Source organism: Myodes glareolus, chromosome 7, assembly GCF_982192425.1.
Source record: "Myodes glareolus chromosome 7, mMyoGla1.1, whole genome shotgun sequence".
Taxonomy (NCBI): Eukaryota; Metazoa; Chordata; class Mammalia; order Rodentia; family Cricetidae; genus Myodes; species Myodes glareolus.
This window is the reverse complement of record NC_142032.1, coordinates 61,580,406-61,595,121: the sequence shown is the minus strand read 5'-3', so window position 1 is coordinate 61,595,121 and position 14,716 is coordinate 61,580,406. Positions and strand designations below refer to the sequence as shown.

At 52.0% G+C, this 14,716-nt stretch overlaps 1 protein-coding gene across 1 annotated transcript; it reads left to right on the top strand.

Moving 5' to 3' along the window:
- The first annotated feature begins 3,886 nt into the window (after nucleotides 1-3,886).
- On the top strand, nucleotides 3,887-11,595 carry Mrpl23 (mitochondrial ribosomal protein L23). Its single transcript, XM_048458334.3, has 5 exons — nucleotides 3,887-4,030; nucleotides 6,413-6,535; nucleotides 7,452-7,534; nucleotides 8,172-8,245; nucleotides 11,362-11,595. Exons 1-5 carry the CDS (start codon nucleotides 4,014-4,016, stop codon nucleotides 11,503-11,505), a joined length of 441 nt encoding a protein of 146 aa, XP_048314291.1. The 5' UTR covers nucleotides 3,887-4,013; the 3' UTR covers nucleotides 11,506-11,595.
- The last annotated feature ends 3,121 nt before the right edge of the window (nucleotides 11,596-14,716 follow it).

The following is a 14,716-nucleotide window of genomic DNA, read 5'->3' as shown; positions in this document are numbered from 1 at the left end:
ATGTGAACAGCAAGACAGGAAGAGGCACGTAAAAGAAGTTGGTCAAGCAAATGTGTAGCTGGAGAGATGTGAAGTGGAAACTCGGTCACACTAGACACTACAGGGCAGGCTGAAGTGAGAAGATCACCAAGGCCAGCCTGGCAGGATGGCTCACGCCTGTGATCTCAGCACTGTGGAAGCAGGGCAGAATAATTTTGAATAGTTTGAGGCTAGCCTGGTCTACCCAGTGAGATCCTGGTTCAAAAAGCCAGAAACGCCAGATATGGTGGTACCTGGCATGATTTTTAATTTGGAACATTCTACTAGGAAGGCAAAGGCGGGTGGATCTTTGTGAGTTCCAGGTCATCCAAGGGTACATTCTGTCTCAAAAACAAATAAATAAACAAGTCAAAAAAAGGGCTAGAAATGTATGTAGCTCAGCTGGTAGAATGCTTGCCTAGCATACCCAGCACTGCTTAAACCAGCATGGTAGTGCATGCTTGTGAACTAATACTCAAGAGGTAAGGGTAGGAGGGTTAAGAATTAAATGTCATCTTGGCTATATAGTGAGCTAAATGGCATGAGATCCTGTATCTATCTATCTATCTATCGATCTATCTATCTATCTATCTATCTATCTATCTATCTATCTGTATATACATATACATACATACACACGCACACACACACACACACACACACACACACACACACACACACACAATGAGGAAGATTCAGAGGAGGAAGAGAAAGACAAAGTGGCAGAGAGACCGGGGAGGACAGATCACCAGGGTAAACACTGACTGTATAGCAACCTGGGGGCCCAGGAGATGAATCCTAGCAGAAACGCACCGTGAAAGCTGTCAGACAGAAGAGACCACACCCTACAAGCTCATTTTCATGACACGTCAAAAATGGCAGGGAGCAAGGGTCCAAGGAGATGTGGGAAGGACCACAAAACCATAGGGATGCTTCGTTGGCATCTCAGACAGCAATCTGTGTTAACACAAATCCAAATGCCCACTGTAAATATGGCCTGTCAATTATACATTATGAAAGCCACCTTCAAATTAAAAGACTAATGACAAATTGAAAAAGGGGTGTGTGTGTGTGTGTGTGTGTGTGTGTGCGTGCGTGCGTGCATGCGTGCGTGTGTGTGTGACAGGGTTTCTTATAGTTCAGGCTGGTGTCCAACACATTATGTAGCTGAGAATGACTTCAGACTTCTGGTCCTCTTGTCTCCACCTCCCAAATTGTGGGATTACAGGCGTGCCCCACCATGTCTGGTTTATCCAGTGTTGGAGATGTGGCTTGCTCAGAGGCCACAACCACTACACTTGAGCCAGAATGGAGTCGAGGTTGGTGTTAGGAGGATCTGGTGTATGCCCTGAAGTCCTCCCCTACACTCTCCATCTTTCAGTCCCAGAATCACCTGACACTCTATCTGAAAATTCAGACCAGAAGAGAAATGTGGCACCTTGGTGGGACAGGCTTGGGGTAGGCAGTTTACAACGTGTCCCAAGATTAGTTGCTCATGACTCTCCAAAGGCCCTTACTTCTCTCTTTCTTTTCCAAGCCTTAAGGAACTCGGCTCCCAGACGCTGTGGCATCTCCCTGCTCTGCACCTTCTTCATTCCTAGTCCCTTCTACTCCTGCCCTTTAGGGAGTCTTTTCTCCCTGAGTTATACACCATTTATTACTTATATGGTTGCCTCATACTTGAATGCTTTCTTCCCAAGGGATGTCTCAGAGCCATCTCGTTTGAGATCAAGCCAACAAGATAATTCAGTTTGGGTAAAGGTGGTTGTTTCCAAGCCTGATGAACCGAAATTCAATTTCCGAGACCCACGTGGTCTATCAAGTCTGTTGCCCAGCAGGCATGGCCAGCTTTGAACTCAGCTTTGGGCTACAAGCTTGAACCAATCAACTGGAAGCTTAGAATATAGCTTCCAATAATGCTTAATAAGGAAACACCAACGTTGGACTTTTCTGGTTCTCATGTCTCCTCTTCTAGCCAGTGGCCTCTTAGAAATGTGGAGCGCGCGCGCGCGTGCGTGCATGCTGTGCACAGGGCTGTGGTAGGCCAGTCAGACTGAACAACAAGAGAAGGAAGAGGAAGGGGGAGAAAAGTCTGACCTGGAGATGTAGGGAAAGAGGCCTCGGAACTCAGGCTAGGCGAAGACCATCTGCTGATGGCCAATAACCTATCCAGCCAGCAGTCTTGTGTGGGTCATAACCACACTCAGTGTGTATCGTAACACAGGAGGCCTAGATATGGGCATATGGGAAGGGACCTCTGTTCATTACCTCATTACTCATCTTCAATTCCTTCATCCTGGGTAACCTCAATGGTCATTTTCATCACTAAATAGGTGGGGCGTGAGGGGTGTTGTCCATATGCTCCTAGAACAATGGTTCTCAACCTGTGGGTTGTAACCTTTTTCCCAAGGGTCTCCTAAGATCATGGAAAACACAGATATTTATTTTATGATTCATAAGAGTAGCAAAAGTACAGTTATGAAGCAGTAACAAAAATAATTGTATGGTTGGTGTCACTACAACATGAGAAACTTTATTAAAGGGTCACAGTCTTAGGAAGGTTGAGACCCACTATCCTAGAGTCACCACTGTTCTACCCAGCTAGTGCTAGAAAGACAGAACACTGCCGGTCTAGGGAACCAGATCCTCCAGGGGGTCCACTTAGAGAGTGCCTGATATCTCCACCCATGCCTCTCCCCACAACCAGCCTCAAAAAGCAACTATGTTGCCATGGGGTAAATATAGAAAGCGAGGAGGACTGGGGGAGCTGGAAACCAGCAGAGAACTGTGTAGGGGGTGTGGGGCTCACAAGCAGGAAAAAGCTACAATACCACCAAGCCAGGGGCAGGAGCTATGAACAGGGGTCCCTTAGTAAGGGCCAGGTTAGAGGGTCCCTGGCCTGCAGGGCGGAGGGCCAGTGGACAGAAAGGCCTAAGAAAGCTAGTGGCCTCTTGAAGGAGGTGTGGCCAGGGGCTCCTGGGACAGGGAGTATACAGGGCTGCTGGGCTGCAAATGTGGCTGGGCAGCCAAGAAAGGGAGGGAAGGAGAAAGGAGGGGGTCCTGGGAGTCTAGCCTGGAAGGGAAAACAATCCAGTCCGGGTTGGGAGAGGGGCCTTAGACCTCAGACAGGAGGTCCAGCCCACCCCACCCTTCCCAATCTCTGCTGCCTAGGCTGTGACTGAATTGTTGAGGAGGGTTAGGGTCTTGTGTGGACTGGGGGAGGTGGGATGGGGTAACCTCTTGATGTGCTTGTAGGAGGGAAAGGGACAAAGAGGTGGGCATAGAGGAAGGCAGTGTGGATGTTTATACAGCTAGGCGGTGGGACACAGGGTGGGGGCTGGACAACCAGGCCTTGGTGAGCCTTATGGGGTGGATTGATCCAGTCGAGAAAAAGTGGAGTAGGAACAAAAGTAGTGCTGGACTACCTACAGCAAGGGGGCGGAGGAGATTCACAGGGTAGATTTGGAGGTGCAGGGTGTATGACAGTGCTTGGCAGGATCATGCAATGCTGGGACGGGGAAGCAGGACAGTGAGAAGGTGCCCTTTGTAGAATCTACCAACCAGCAGTGCAGAAGTGCGGGGTGGCTCGTGGCAAAGCACTGTGCCCTTGTGAATGGGAAAACACGTGGGTGTAGGTTGCCTACAGGCTGAAGATCAGGGAGGTACGATGAACACCGAGTTGTGCGCGGGACTCTGCTACGTATGGGTCTGGGTGGAAAAAAACCGGTGCAGTGTGCACGCGGGCTTTTTGCGGGTTAGGGTGAGGGGCGTGGTTGTGTATTGTGTGCCAGGCATCCGGAGAGGCGGGGTGAACTGTGCAGGGGCGGGGCCCAGGCAGTTGGCGGGACACGGGTGGGGGTGGGGATTTGCGGGACACCGAACGTGCGGGGTCCTGCGGTGCAGGGGTAGCGCGGCCTCCGGAAGCGAGGGGGCGCTGTGCCAACGCGGGCACTGTGCGGGACGTCGCTCCTTCCGGCCCGGGAGGTGCGGCTGCCATGGCGCGGAATGTATTGTGAGTAACGTCGTCGCCGGGCTGAACGGGCAGCACAGGCCAGGTCGGGTGGGCGCGGGGCCCGGGCGGTCCCGAGGACCGGAAGCAGGAAGCAGGAGGCGTCCGTACTCGGCTGGTTTCCCCGCAAAGGTCCACGCGGCAGAGCCACCGCGGTGTAGTGTACTGGCTGTCAATCACAGCCAACGGCTCGGGTCTGCTTTGGCAAATAGCCAGAGCTGGGCTGAGATCTGCCGATGCTCGCAACACCCCTGGTCCAAGCCCCCAAAAGTTGCTGCATTCACAGATCTCCACGTGGCCAGCAGGGCTGGCCTCCCACAGTCTAAGCAGGAAACACGTGTTCACTGAACACGTGACCCACTGGATGGGTGGCCCTGGGTTGAGCATTAATGTGGGTTTGGGGGTTCTCATGGAGAACGGATTTGGGGAACCCTGCACACAGCTGGAGAGAGGACTGCAGGAATTGTCTGGTGGGCCCCCGTGTGATTTTTTTCGCAGACAGACTTAACGAGGGTCAAGGGACCTCTGAACCGTGGCCGTGGGAGCCAGTTTGGTTCAGCTCACATGCTCACCCCCTGGCTTTGCAGGGAGCTAGTGGGACCCATGTGTGAATGGTTGATGGGAGGTGAAGACAGAGTGAGATCAGGGATAAGGCCTGAGCTACGGAAAGCAAATCACAGCCTAGTTATCAGTAAGGAGGAGACCCAAGAGTTTCACTTGAGGTTCGCTGCTTGTGAAGAATAGCAGGAAGGAAGTTAAGTTAGGGGAACCCTGAAAAGCTAATGTCAGAAGAGCAGCAAGGCTGGGACCAAGAGGAGGCTGCAAGTTTTTCTAGGGAGTCACCAGCCTTGAGACACACCCAGCAGGCAGTTTGTGGGGAGAGTTGGTGGATAATGGCAGATCTAGGGAGAACAGAGAAATGCAGATAGTCCACATGGCCCCAATGTGGTCTCAGGGCCTCTGCTCTCAGGTCCTAACCCTGAAGATTCAGAGACGTGTAAGTTTAGTGTGCACCGTACCCCCCACACACACAGTTAAGGAAGGTCTTCCCAATTTTGTCCTCATGCTATGCCACAGTTGAGCCTTACTGATTACGTGAGGCCATCTTGAGTACCACAATTGACCTGTACTTCAGGGCTCCATGTCCCCCTTTTCTTTCAGGAGCTTCTCCCTGACGCCTTTGCTTCCTGATCCTGTAGGCACAGAGCTCAAGGTCCTCTCAGGGAGGCTTCTGCCAGAGCATTGGCAGCAATCTGTAGGCCACTAGTCTGACAACAGTGTGTGGATTTGATCACTGGGTTGGCTTTTGAGCTATCAAGTTTAGCAAACATTTAGCTACGGGTCCTGCCTCAGAGGTTCCCACCAGGCTACCTTCAGAGTCATCTGAAACCCAGGTATCTGCTTCTCAGCCCTGAACACACACACACACCACACACCCGTGCTCTCTCAACATGGAGAGCCAGCATAAACTGTATTAACATGGAACTCAGTCTTCCACAGGTCTGGGTGCTCCCAGGTTTGACCCACATACCACACCGCTGGTTATCAGTGTGAACTATAGGCGGTCCTGTGTACCCGCCCTCCACCTGGGCATTATGAACCGTGCACCTCTCGTAAATCCACAGGCCTTGAGTTTCTCCACTTCATGACAGTTCAATGGGCTGGGAGGGTGCAAGACCACCAGGCAGAGATTCTGCTTTGCCTGATAAGGGTGAAAAACAGTGGCTACCCCAAATCCTTAACGGCTTCTGCCTGTTTGGGTAGTTTTAGGAGTCCAGTGAGGTGCTGCCAGCTTGGAGCACCGTGTTGGAAACACTGTTTTCACCAGCCCCCGGCCCATTGATCTCAAGAGGCAAGGGCTCTTCTGTGGTGAGGGGGAGAATAAAGTGGTCCTTTTCCCTAGCCATGGGGTACCCAGAAGCAGGAGTTGGTAGGCCTTCGGAAGACATGGTACCTTCAAGTGGAGTACCACCACCACTCTGCTCATGAGGTCCTCCCTCCTTTGCTCTCTTGCGTTTTTACAAGCTGGGACCACGACCACTATTCTGCCACCATGCCACACCATAGGCCTCAGCTCCTGATTTTTGTTTTTATTTCTTAAGCTGCCCCTTTGCCCTTTCCCTAGGCAAGTTGTAGTGTCCATAACCCTGGCACCCCAGAACGGAGGCTAAGGACTAAGAAGCTTCTTGTCCCCCTCCTGCCCACACATCCCAGCCCACCCCTGTACTGATCAGACCATGCAGTAGGGACAGACCCTGTGACCAACAGCCCCCAGCCTGCCTTGACCCTACTGGTGTGAGTGGATACATGAGCCTGTAGCACTCTGTGTGTGTGCGCTTGCATGCGTGCGTGTATAACTCTAACCCCCTAATCTCTCCTGAGCAGGTACCCCCTCTACCAGCTGGGTGGCCCCCAGCTCCGTGTATTCCGAACCAACTTCTTTATCCAGCTGGTGCGGCCTGGTACAGCCCAGCCTGAAGATACCGTGCAGTTCCGGATCCCCATGGAGTAAGTCAGTCCCAAAGGAATTTGGGGGCTGGGAGCAGCCTCTAGGATGTAGGTCCTGTCTGTTTTCTAGCTCAGCTCCCCAGGGCCAGGCTTTTCCTGTGGTGGAAAGACCTGGGGCCACTTTGCTTGCTCAGCAGATGGTGGAGGGGCCTGGTGTTTGCAGAGCTTCAGGCAGCCAGAGAGCAAGCATGCTCTTGGCTGGTTTCCTGGCTCGCCCTCCACCTGGGGAAAGCTTAACAGAAAGCCTGAGATTTGTTGAATTCTTGCCTCCATCCTTTTCCCAGGAAAGGAGTCCCTGGAGGCTAGGTTGGAGCATGCCGAGATTTGCAGAGCTTCTAGATTATTAGCCCGAGTTCCTCACCTCCTCCTGCTCCGTTCAGTGGGCCACTTTTTTAGGAAGGTGCAGTGCAATCCCAACTTCTTGTGCTTCTCTGAGTTCTAAAAGCCTCAGGGACCCACTCAGCTGGGGGAGAAGGGGCAGGGGGCAGGGGGAGATACCTATATAAGCTGGGGTAGGGTCTCTTCAGCCTTACAGACATGTACAGGAGCTTATGGTGGCCAGGGTTGTGCTGAAAGCGTATGTGGGCTTCATCTACCCTGCCCTAGAGGTCCCTTTCTAGCAGCAAATGTCTCTTAGATCATAGTAACAAGTCTTTAGTCTCAGGCCCGAGACATTTTATCAGAGTGAGCCCAGCTTGCTCCTGGTGATGATCAAGGACCCAAGAAGAGAGGACCAAGTAAACCAAGCTGATGAAACCAAACTCTCATTGCCCTAACTTAGCCCTGTGTACTGGGACTCAGATCCGTCTGGCCACAACCGCTCCTGAACTCTCATCCTTATCCTTGGGTAGGATATCTTCCTTTGTATCTTTTATCTAGGCTTAGCTCAGACTTGTTTTCCTTCTGTCTCCTCCAGGATGACCAGGGTGGACCTCCGGAATTACCTTGAGCAAATTTACAAAGTTCCTGTGGCTGCTGTGCGCACGCGGGTGCAGCATGGTGGGTACCCGTGTTGGTGGCTTGCCTCCAGGATACAGCCCTGTGTCTACTCCATGTTGTCTCCAGACTCTCCGTGAGGGAAAACAGGCATGAGGGGCTTGGCCAGAGTCACATGGGGCTCGTCAGTGGAAGCCTGCCCCTAGTCCCTTGCCTTGTAGTTCATTGATGGTCCCCAGCACTTTTAGCTGTGACCCTGACATGTCCTCTGCTCCTCGAACCAGAACCACTTCCTTAGCCTGGGCTGCTCTCTAGTAGGTCTCCACAGTCCCCTCCTGTAGTAGACCCTGATGTGGCCCATCAGTGGCAGAACCAATGGCCAGGGCTGCTGGCAGTACTGCCCCCTGAGAAGTACCCTCCTTAGAGAAGCTACATTTCACCAGAGAGGAAAGAGGTCCCTTTTATTCATTTAAAATCTTTTGTTGTCATTTCTATTTTCAAAGACTATTTTTACCTAAACATAGAAACTGGTTTTGGTGGCAGCCCTGGGAGATCTGTCTGAGATCCCTCCTGGTGCTCAGTCTGCCCTTTGAAACCCCCACCTCTAGATGAGATATGAGGCCTTGTTGGAAAATGGTTCCTAGACTGTGGGGCTGATCGGGGGCCAGGAGCTAAGGCAGGGTGTGCTGTCCCCTCACAGGCTCCAACAGGAGGAGGGACCACAAGAACGTAAGAATCAAGAAGCCAGACTACAAAGTGGCCTACGTGCAGCTGGTGAGTAAGAGCAGCCCTGTTCCTGCTCCTTGTCACAGCTGGGTCCTGGGGCTGTGTGTGCAGTACACTCCACCTTTCTGGGACCTAGACCTGGAGACCTGGGGAGGGAGAAGTCGAGGTCCTAGCGCACCTCCTTGGAGCTCAGGAAGTACATTCCTTCTTTTGTGTTAATGACCAGTGCCTTGGCTTTGAGTTTGGTGAAAACAGAAATCCGAGGATGGATGTGAAAAGTCACAGCTCCGTGATGACCCAGCCTTGGGCAGATCCTGGAGCCTGGTGCAGAGTTGATGTTCCCCTAGGAGCCCAATGCAATGAACAGGTCCAGATCTCTGAGGCACAAGGGCCCTGCACATCCCACTGTTAGTCCTAGCATGACAGTGATTCCACAAGTACAGGCACCAAAACCTGGGGTCCAGGGAGAGAACTTCTAACTGGGGCCTTTATTCACTGAGAAGCGGAGTTCCAGGAAGTATCAAGCATTTTCAAGCCTGCTTTTGCTCTCCTCTCTCCTGCTCCTGAGGTCTTTGAGACCAGATTTTAAACCACCACCCTTCAGTCTGAGTGTCCAGGCAGAATCCCCTTTGACCTCTGGGAATCTTGGCGGGAAGACTTCACTCGGCAGGGTCCATTAACTAGCTCCCCACTGCTTGAACCCCACAGGGGGGCTTCCTCCAATTTCTCTAGTTTCAGTGTAAACAGCCCTCCAGGGAGCCCAGCCGCTACAGCCGGCCACTAGATGGCAGTCATGCTATTAAGAATGGGCTCCTTTCACCCCGCCTGGGCTGGATGGCTGTTTGTTCAAAGACCCTGTGAGGGAGGCAGCTTTGCTGAAAAAAGAGCTACAGTTGTTCTAAACAGGGCCTAATATTTGTTGTGCACAAAATCAGCCATGCAGGTGGGAAAAGAAGACCCATCTGAAGGCCTGTGTGTGTGTGCACACTGGGTGTTGAATCCACCCATCTGTCTCTGTCATGGCCTGTGGGGCCACATCCACATGCTGGCATTTGCCACAAGTCACTTCAGAGACAGCTACAGTTACAAGTGGCTTTTGAGACATCTGAGCCCCGACATCCCCCCCCCCAACCCCCCACGCTCGTGAAAGCTGGACTAGGTCGTTCTTAGATCTGGTGTCTGCAGCTGCCCTCAGACATGTCGTGATAAATGGGGGCCCACCATCTCCCCACTGGGCAAGGCTTCTCGACCAGAATTAAAATTTGTAACGCACCCTCTTTCCCAGCTCCAGTCTAGAAATGGTTAGTGTTTGGGACTTCCAGGCTGTATCTGCAAAGACCGTCTTTGTCTTCTAGCATGTCCTTTGGGGGGGTGGGGGGCTTCTGGTAACTGCATTGTGAGGCTCAGGAAGGGGCAACCAGAGAGACAGTTCATTGTGAGTGTGGAAGGGGAAAGGCGGGTCCCACATGGTAGGCGTCCACATTTCTCTTCTGACAACCTGATAAACATCTTTTTGGTCGGGTGGGGAGGGAGCCTTAGCAAGCTCTCAGTCCCCACATAACAAAAAGAGCATTGACCGTGTTTACACAGAATGGTGTTTGACTGAGTGGTGCACACAGGCCCTGAGCCCTAGGCTCCAGAATAAATGCTATGGGCAGGCACGGTCCAGCCCAACAATGGCCCTCGGGGCCCTGGGATTACTGGAGCGAGGACTGGCTTCTCCACTTTTCCCCTTGGCCTTTTTTCCTTTCATGCCTTGGGCCCCTCAAAACCGGCTCTCCCTCCTTGGAGGGTGGGTGGCTACATTTTTTTAAAAAGTATGAAGTAATTATCTTTAGAGATATTCCTCAGAAGTCATACGGGCACCCGTAGATGGTGAAATAGGTCCCTTGCTTGTTGTCTCTGCTCTTTCCCAATACCACCCGCATAGGCTGTCTTAGCTTTGTCTCTGGACCTTAGGCTATCAATCTGGGCTCCAGCTGCCGCCAAACCCAGCTGTCAATTCTAGGTGTACAATCAGCTCTGCTTGTAAGCTACTGCCTCCTTTTTTTTTAAATTATTGAAACAGGGTCTCATGTAGCCCGTGCTAGCCTTGAAACTCCTTGTGTAGCCAAGGATGACCTAGAACTTCTGATCCTCTTGCCTCCATCTCCCCAGTGCCCATTACAGTACCAGGCATGAGCCACCCCAAGTTTTTGTGGTACTAGGGATCAAACCCAGGGCCTCATGCATGCTAGGCAGGAACTCTACTAACTAAACTATCTACCCAATCCCAAAGCAAGTCTTTGGGGGCCAAGTGCACACCTCTGGCAGAGCTTATTAAGGGGCCCCAGATTCAGAATTTCCTATTTGTCCACATACGAGACAAGAGGGAGTGGTAAGAGGGGTCTCTCTGCCTCCAGGTTGGCTCTTTTGTGCCTCTTCCCTCTTAAACCTCTTATCTTGGAGATGTTAGCAGGCTCCAAGTGAGCCTCCCAGCCCTGTATCTGCTTAGAGCCTTGCAGAACTAGCTCATTCCCCCTCCCAGGGCCTTCACTGGTGCTGGCCCACGTGCTTGGGGCCCCAGGCTGGGACGTGGCCATGCTGACACACTCTGAACTTCTAGTGAAAGACGTAAAAGCAGTTAATTTGCAAAGCCAGGCTTGATTTATAGACTGCTGCGTATGTAGGTTTCTCTGTACGTTGTGTGCATTTTATTTGCCAAGTTCGGAGCCTGGAGGAGGGCGGCCTTTAATGTGGCTGAAGGCTTTTAGATATTTTGGATGGAAAAAGTTTTAGCATGGCACCAGACGTCATTTGTGTCCTGTTTTTCTGCTCCTAGTTCCTGCCCCCAGTTCCACCGGCTGCCGCCTGGTGAATGGGCCTTTGCTGGGCTACTTTTAATGAGCCCTGGTCTGGTGCAGACCCCTGTAAAGAGATAATGTCCATGAAAAGGGCCATTGTCCCGGTAATAGCCTGCCGCTGATAGATAAAGGTTGAAGGGCTGGCCTGCAAGGTGTTTGTTTTCCCAGCAGGAACCCTGCCCAGAGACAGGATGCCCTGCTCATCATCCTGTTGTTTTGTCATCCAGGGTCCAGGATTGCTAGCCTCTAGGCATTGAAACCCTCAGTTTGATAGGGAGGCCAGCCTCCCGCGCTCTACTAAGCCCCTGTTTTTCTCTCCAGGCCCATGGGCAGACCTTCACCTTCCCAGATCTTTTTCCAGAGAAAGAGCCCAGTCCTGCAGACCCTCTGGAAGAGGAGCCTCAGCAGCAGAGGCAGAGCAGCGACCCCCAGTGCCCTGGTATCCCTTCTTGGTTTGGCCTATGACCTGTGGTAACAGGGACTGGACCACAGACCTAGTAAGCGCAGTAGTTCTGACAAACCCAAATAAAAATCCTTTGTGGAGAAAGAACTGGACACTTTGCTTCTGTCGTGGATGGTGCCTCTGGGTTTTCGACACATGTGGTGCAGGAGGCCTGGCAGTGGGTAGAGCTGAGGCAGGTCAGCTTTCTGGGACACAGACAGCAGTGTGAACGTTCGTGCCTGATAGGACTTAGGAGCTCAGGGTGGCTCTGTGGGTGCAGAAGCCCACTGCCAGGCACGTGTGTGAGCCCCAGGAAACAGTCGCAGATTGCAGCCCTCATTGGGGGGAGGAGGGAATCGCCTGTCCAGACAGGTTTTTGGTGTGATACAATGGCAGGAAGGACCAGAGAGGGATGGTGAGCAGGAAGGATGTGGAAGGGCATGAGGGAGATCAGAGGCAGATCTGCAGGCTTCAGGACCTGTATCATCGCAAGGAGACAACCAGACCAGACCACCATGACCAGAGGCTATAGGTGATGAGACATGAAAGAGCAGCATGGAGCCAGTATGAGCACAGGGACTGAGATTACAAGGAGCAGAGGGCCAGCAGGATTGATTGCTAGATAAAGACTCTTGCCTGTAAGTCTGGAGACCAGAGTTTGATCCCCAGAAGCCACGGAAGGTAAATGTGCGGCAGAGTAGACCCCACAAAATTGCCCTCTGTTTTCCACACATATGTGTAACACACCTGCCCACACGCACCCATCATATATACATGGACAATAACTTTTAAGATTTTAAAGACGAAAAGTCATGTGCCTTTAGCTGCATCAGCTGGAATCTTGAGAGTGTGCATATATCGATTATTTTTCAGCCTTGATTCCTGAGTGTGTGTGTGTGTGTGTGTGTGTGTGTGTGTGTGTGTTTGGGTTTTGAATTTTCATGACAGGGTTTCTCAGTGTAGCCCTAGCTGTCTTAGAACTTGCTTTGTAGACCAGACTGGCCTCAAACTCAGAGGTCTGTCTACCCCTGCTTCCTAAGTACAGAGATGAAAGTTGTGAGCCACCAAGCTGGCCCTAGTTTGTGTTTGTAACTGCGTCTTTATAGGACTGTGTCTAGGTGTCAAGGTGTCTGTCATTCACTGACTGTTTAGGTCTCTGCTTGTGTCCAGTATTACGTGTGTTAATATACCTGAGAATATGACTGTTTCTCAGAGCATGTGTGTCTGGCTCTGTGATTGTGACTGTGTGTTGATGTATGTGTCTGAAACTGTTTCTGAATATGACCATGACTATGTGTCATTGTGTGTGAAACTAACACTATGTGTTTTGGGGTATGTATGTATCTGTGACTATGACAGTGTGTGTGTCTGAGTGTATGACTGTGTGTCTGAGTGTCCATATGTGACTGTCTCAGTTTGTCTGTGTGTGTGTGAGAGAGAGAGAGAGACAGAGAGAGAGAGAGTGGCTTTTAAGTGTGTATGATTTAAATTATGACTGCCTCAGTGTTTCTGATTATGAGTGTATGTTAGTATGAAATTTAGTTCTAAGTAGGAAGTTTGCTTAGAGATTTGGGGAGCAGTTGTGGTATCACCAGATGCTGTGGATAGCCCAGTCTCATCATTCATCTGCCAATGTGGCATCTTGCCCCTGTCTCTGGGTGTCTGTCTGCTGGGCTTGGAATCCATGCTCTGCAACATGGCTCTGCTGTGGGCTGTGGGTTCTGAGCAGGGCTTGGGGCCCCCTGAGATGGAGTCAGTGTTCAGCCCCATCCCGCTCCCGCTGTAGTGCAGAGCTAGAGGGTGGGGGATGGAGAGCATGCTGGCGGAGCCTGAAGGCCAGCAAAAGCACCCTTCAAGTGTTGATTTAGAGGATGGGGAAGGTCAGGAAGTGGGCAGGACAACTGTATTTTCCTTAGAGAAATAATTCATGGGGCCCCGGGCACAGAGGACCCTCACTGTTGGGGGAGGAGGAATCCCATCTTTCACGCTGCATGCACAAGGAACTTTTTGCAATCTCCACAGGGGCACAGGCAGCCCTGGGGGCCAAGGTCACTCTTCATCATGTCCTGCTGACTGCCACAGTCCCCCCACCAGTCTTGCCCCAGTCACTCACACACACACACACACACACACACACACACACACACACACACACAAACCAACCAGGGTCCTTACAGGCCCAGGCTACAGCCCACTCTCCTAGCCAGGGGAGGAGACAGGGGCCTCCAGTTGCTGGTACCTGCTTCCCCCATGCCCAGGAGGCTCCCTGGGTAGGGCAGTTGGGGTGTCCTGGGGTGCAGTAGTCACTCCAGTACAGAACCAAGTCACCTAGAGTAAGGCAAGACCTAGGTGGACAAGTGACCAGGATCATGGAGACAGGGTCACTATCTCCTTGTTGCCAGACCCCTTTGCCATCTCTGCTTAGCGCACATAAGCCCACTAATTCTAGAGGGGTTGCATAAAGACAGAGCCCTTCTATATTCCTGGAACCTCACAGCCTCAGCCCCAAAGGGTATGCTCATGACAGGGTGACAGAAGGCCACTCTAGCAGGCTATGTGCAAGTGTGCAGGCACATACACATGCACACCTCATGAACCACAGAGAGTAAGCCACTTTTGATTCCAGTCTGGTTGAGCTTGAGGAGATGGCCTGCCCCAGTCACTCAAGGAGTCCTGAAGCCTCTGTGTCTCCTTCTGCTTTCCGGGTGCCTTGTTGGCCTCTCAGCCTGTGAGGCTCATCTTCCCCGAGTGCTTCTTGTCTGGCTAATCAGAGCTGGCAGGAAAGCCCAGCCTCGCTTACCACACCATGGATGTGGCCTGAGGAGAGAAGTCCACAGGTTGTGGCTTGGGGTGGGGTGTTCTAGAAGTCAGGAAAAGGGCCCTGTCTGAGACTGCCTACAACCCCAGGCGTACACTGTTCTCTGAGAAGACCCAGGCTGGATGTCCCCTCTCCAGACCCCAGGTCCATCTCCCCAGCTGAAGCATCAGGAGGGGAGGACCAACCAGTGCTTTTAGCAAGTTCATCTGTGTCCCCTGGGTATAGTCTCTAGGGACTGGCTTCCCTGTGGCTCAGTGTCCCTTTCTCTTAAGTAACCCTCCATGAAAGTGCACATACCCCACCCTCGTGATTCTAAATTACTTCACCTGAACACCAGGGCAGGAGAGAGGGACTGCAGAGACCACTAAGAACCCCGAAAAGTGACCGCCTGCCAGCAGGTTAGTACAGAGGGTGGG

What these genes read in the sequence shown, in the direction of transcription:
- Mrpl23 (XM_048458334.3), top strand. An exon ending in CAGTTCCGGATCCCCATGGA is followed by an intron (nt 6,536 to 7,451) that starts GTAAGTCAGTCC and finishes TGTCTCCTCCAG; the next exon opens with GATGACCAGGGTGGACCTCC. An exon ending in GCGCACGCGGGTGCAGCATG is followed by an intron (nt 7,535 to 8,171) that starts GTGGGTACCCGT and finishes GTCCCCTCACAG; the next exon opens with GCTCCAACAGGAGGAGGGAC.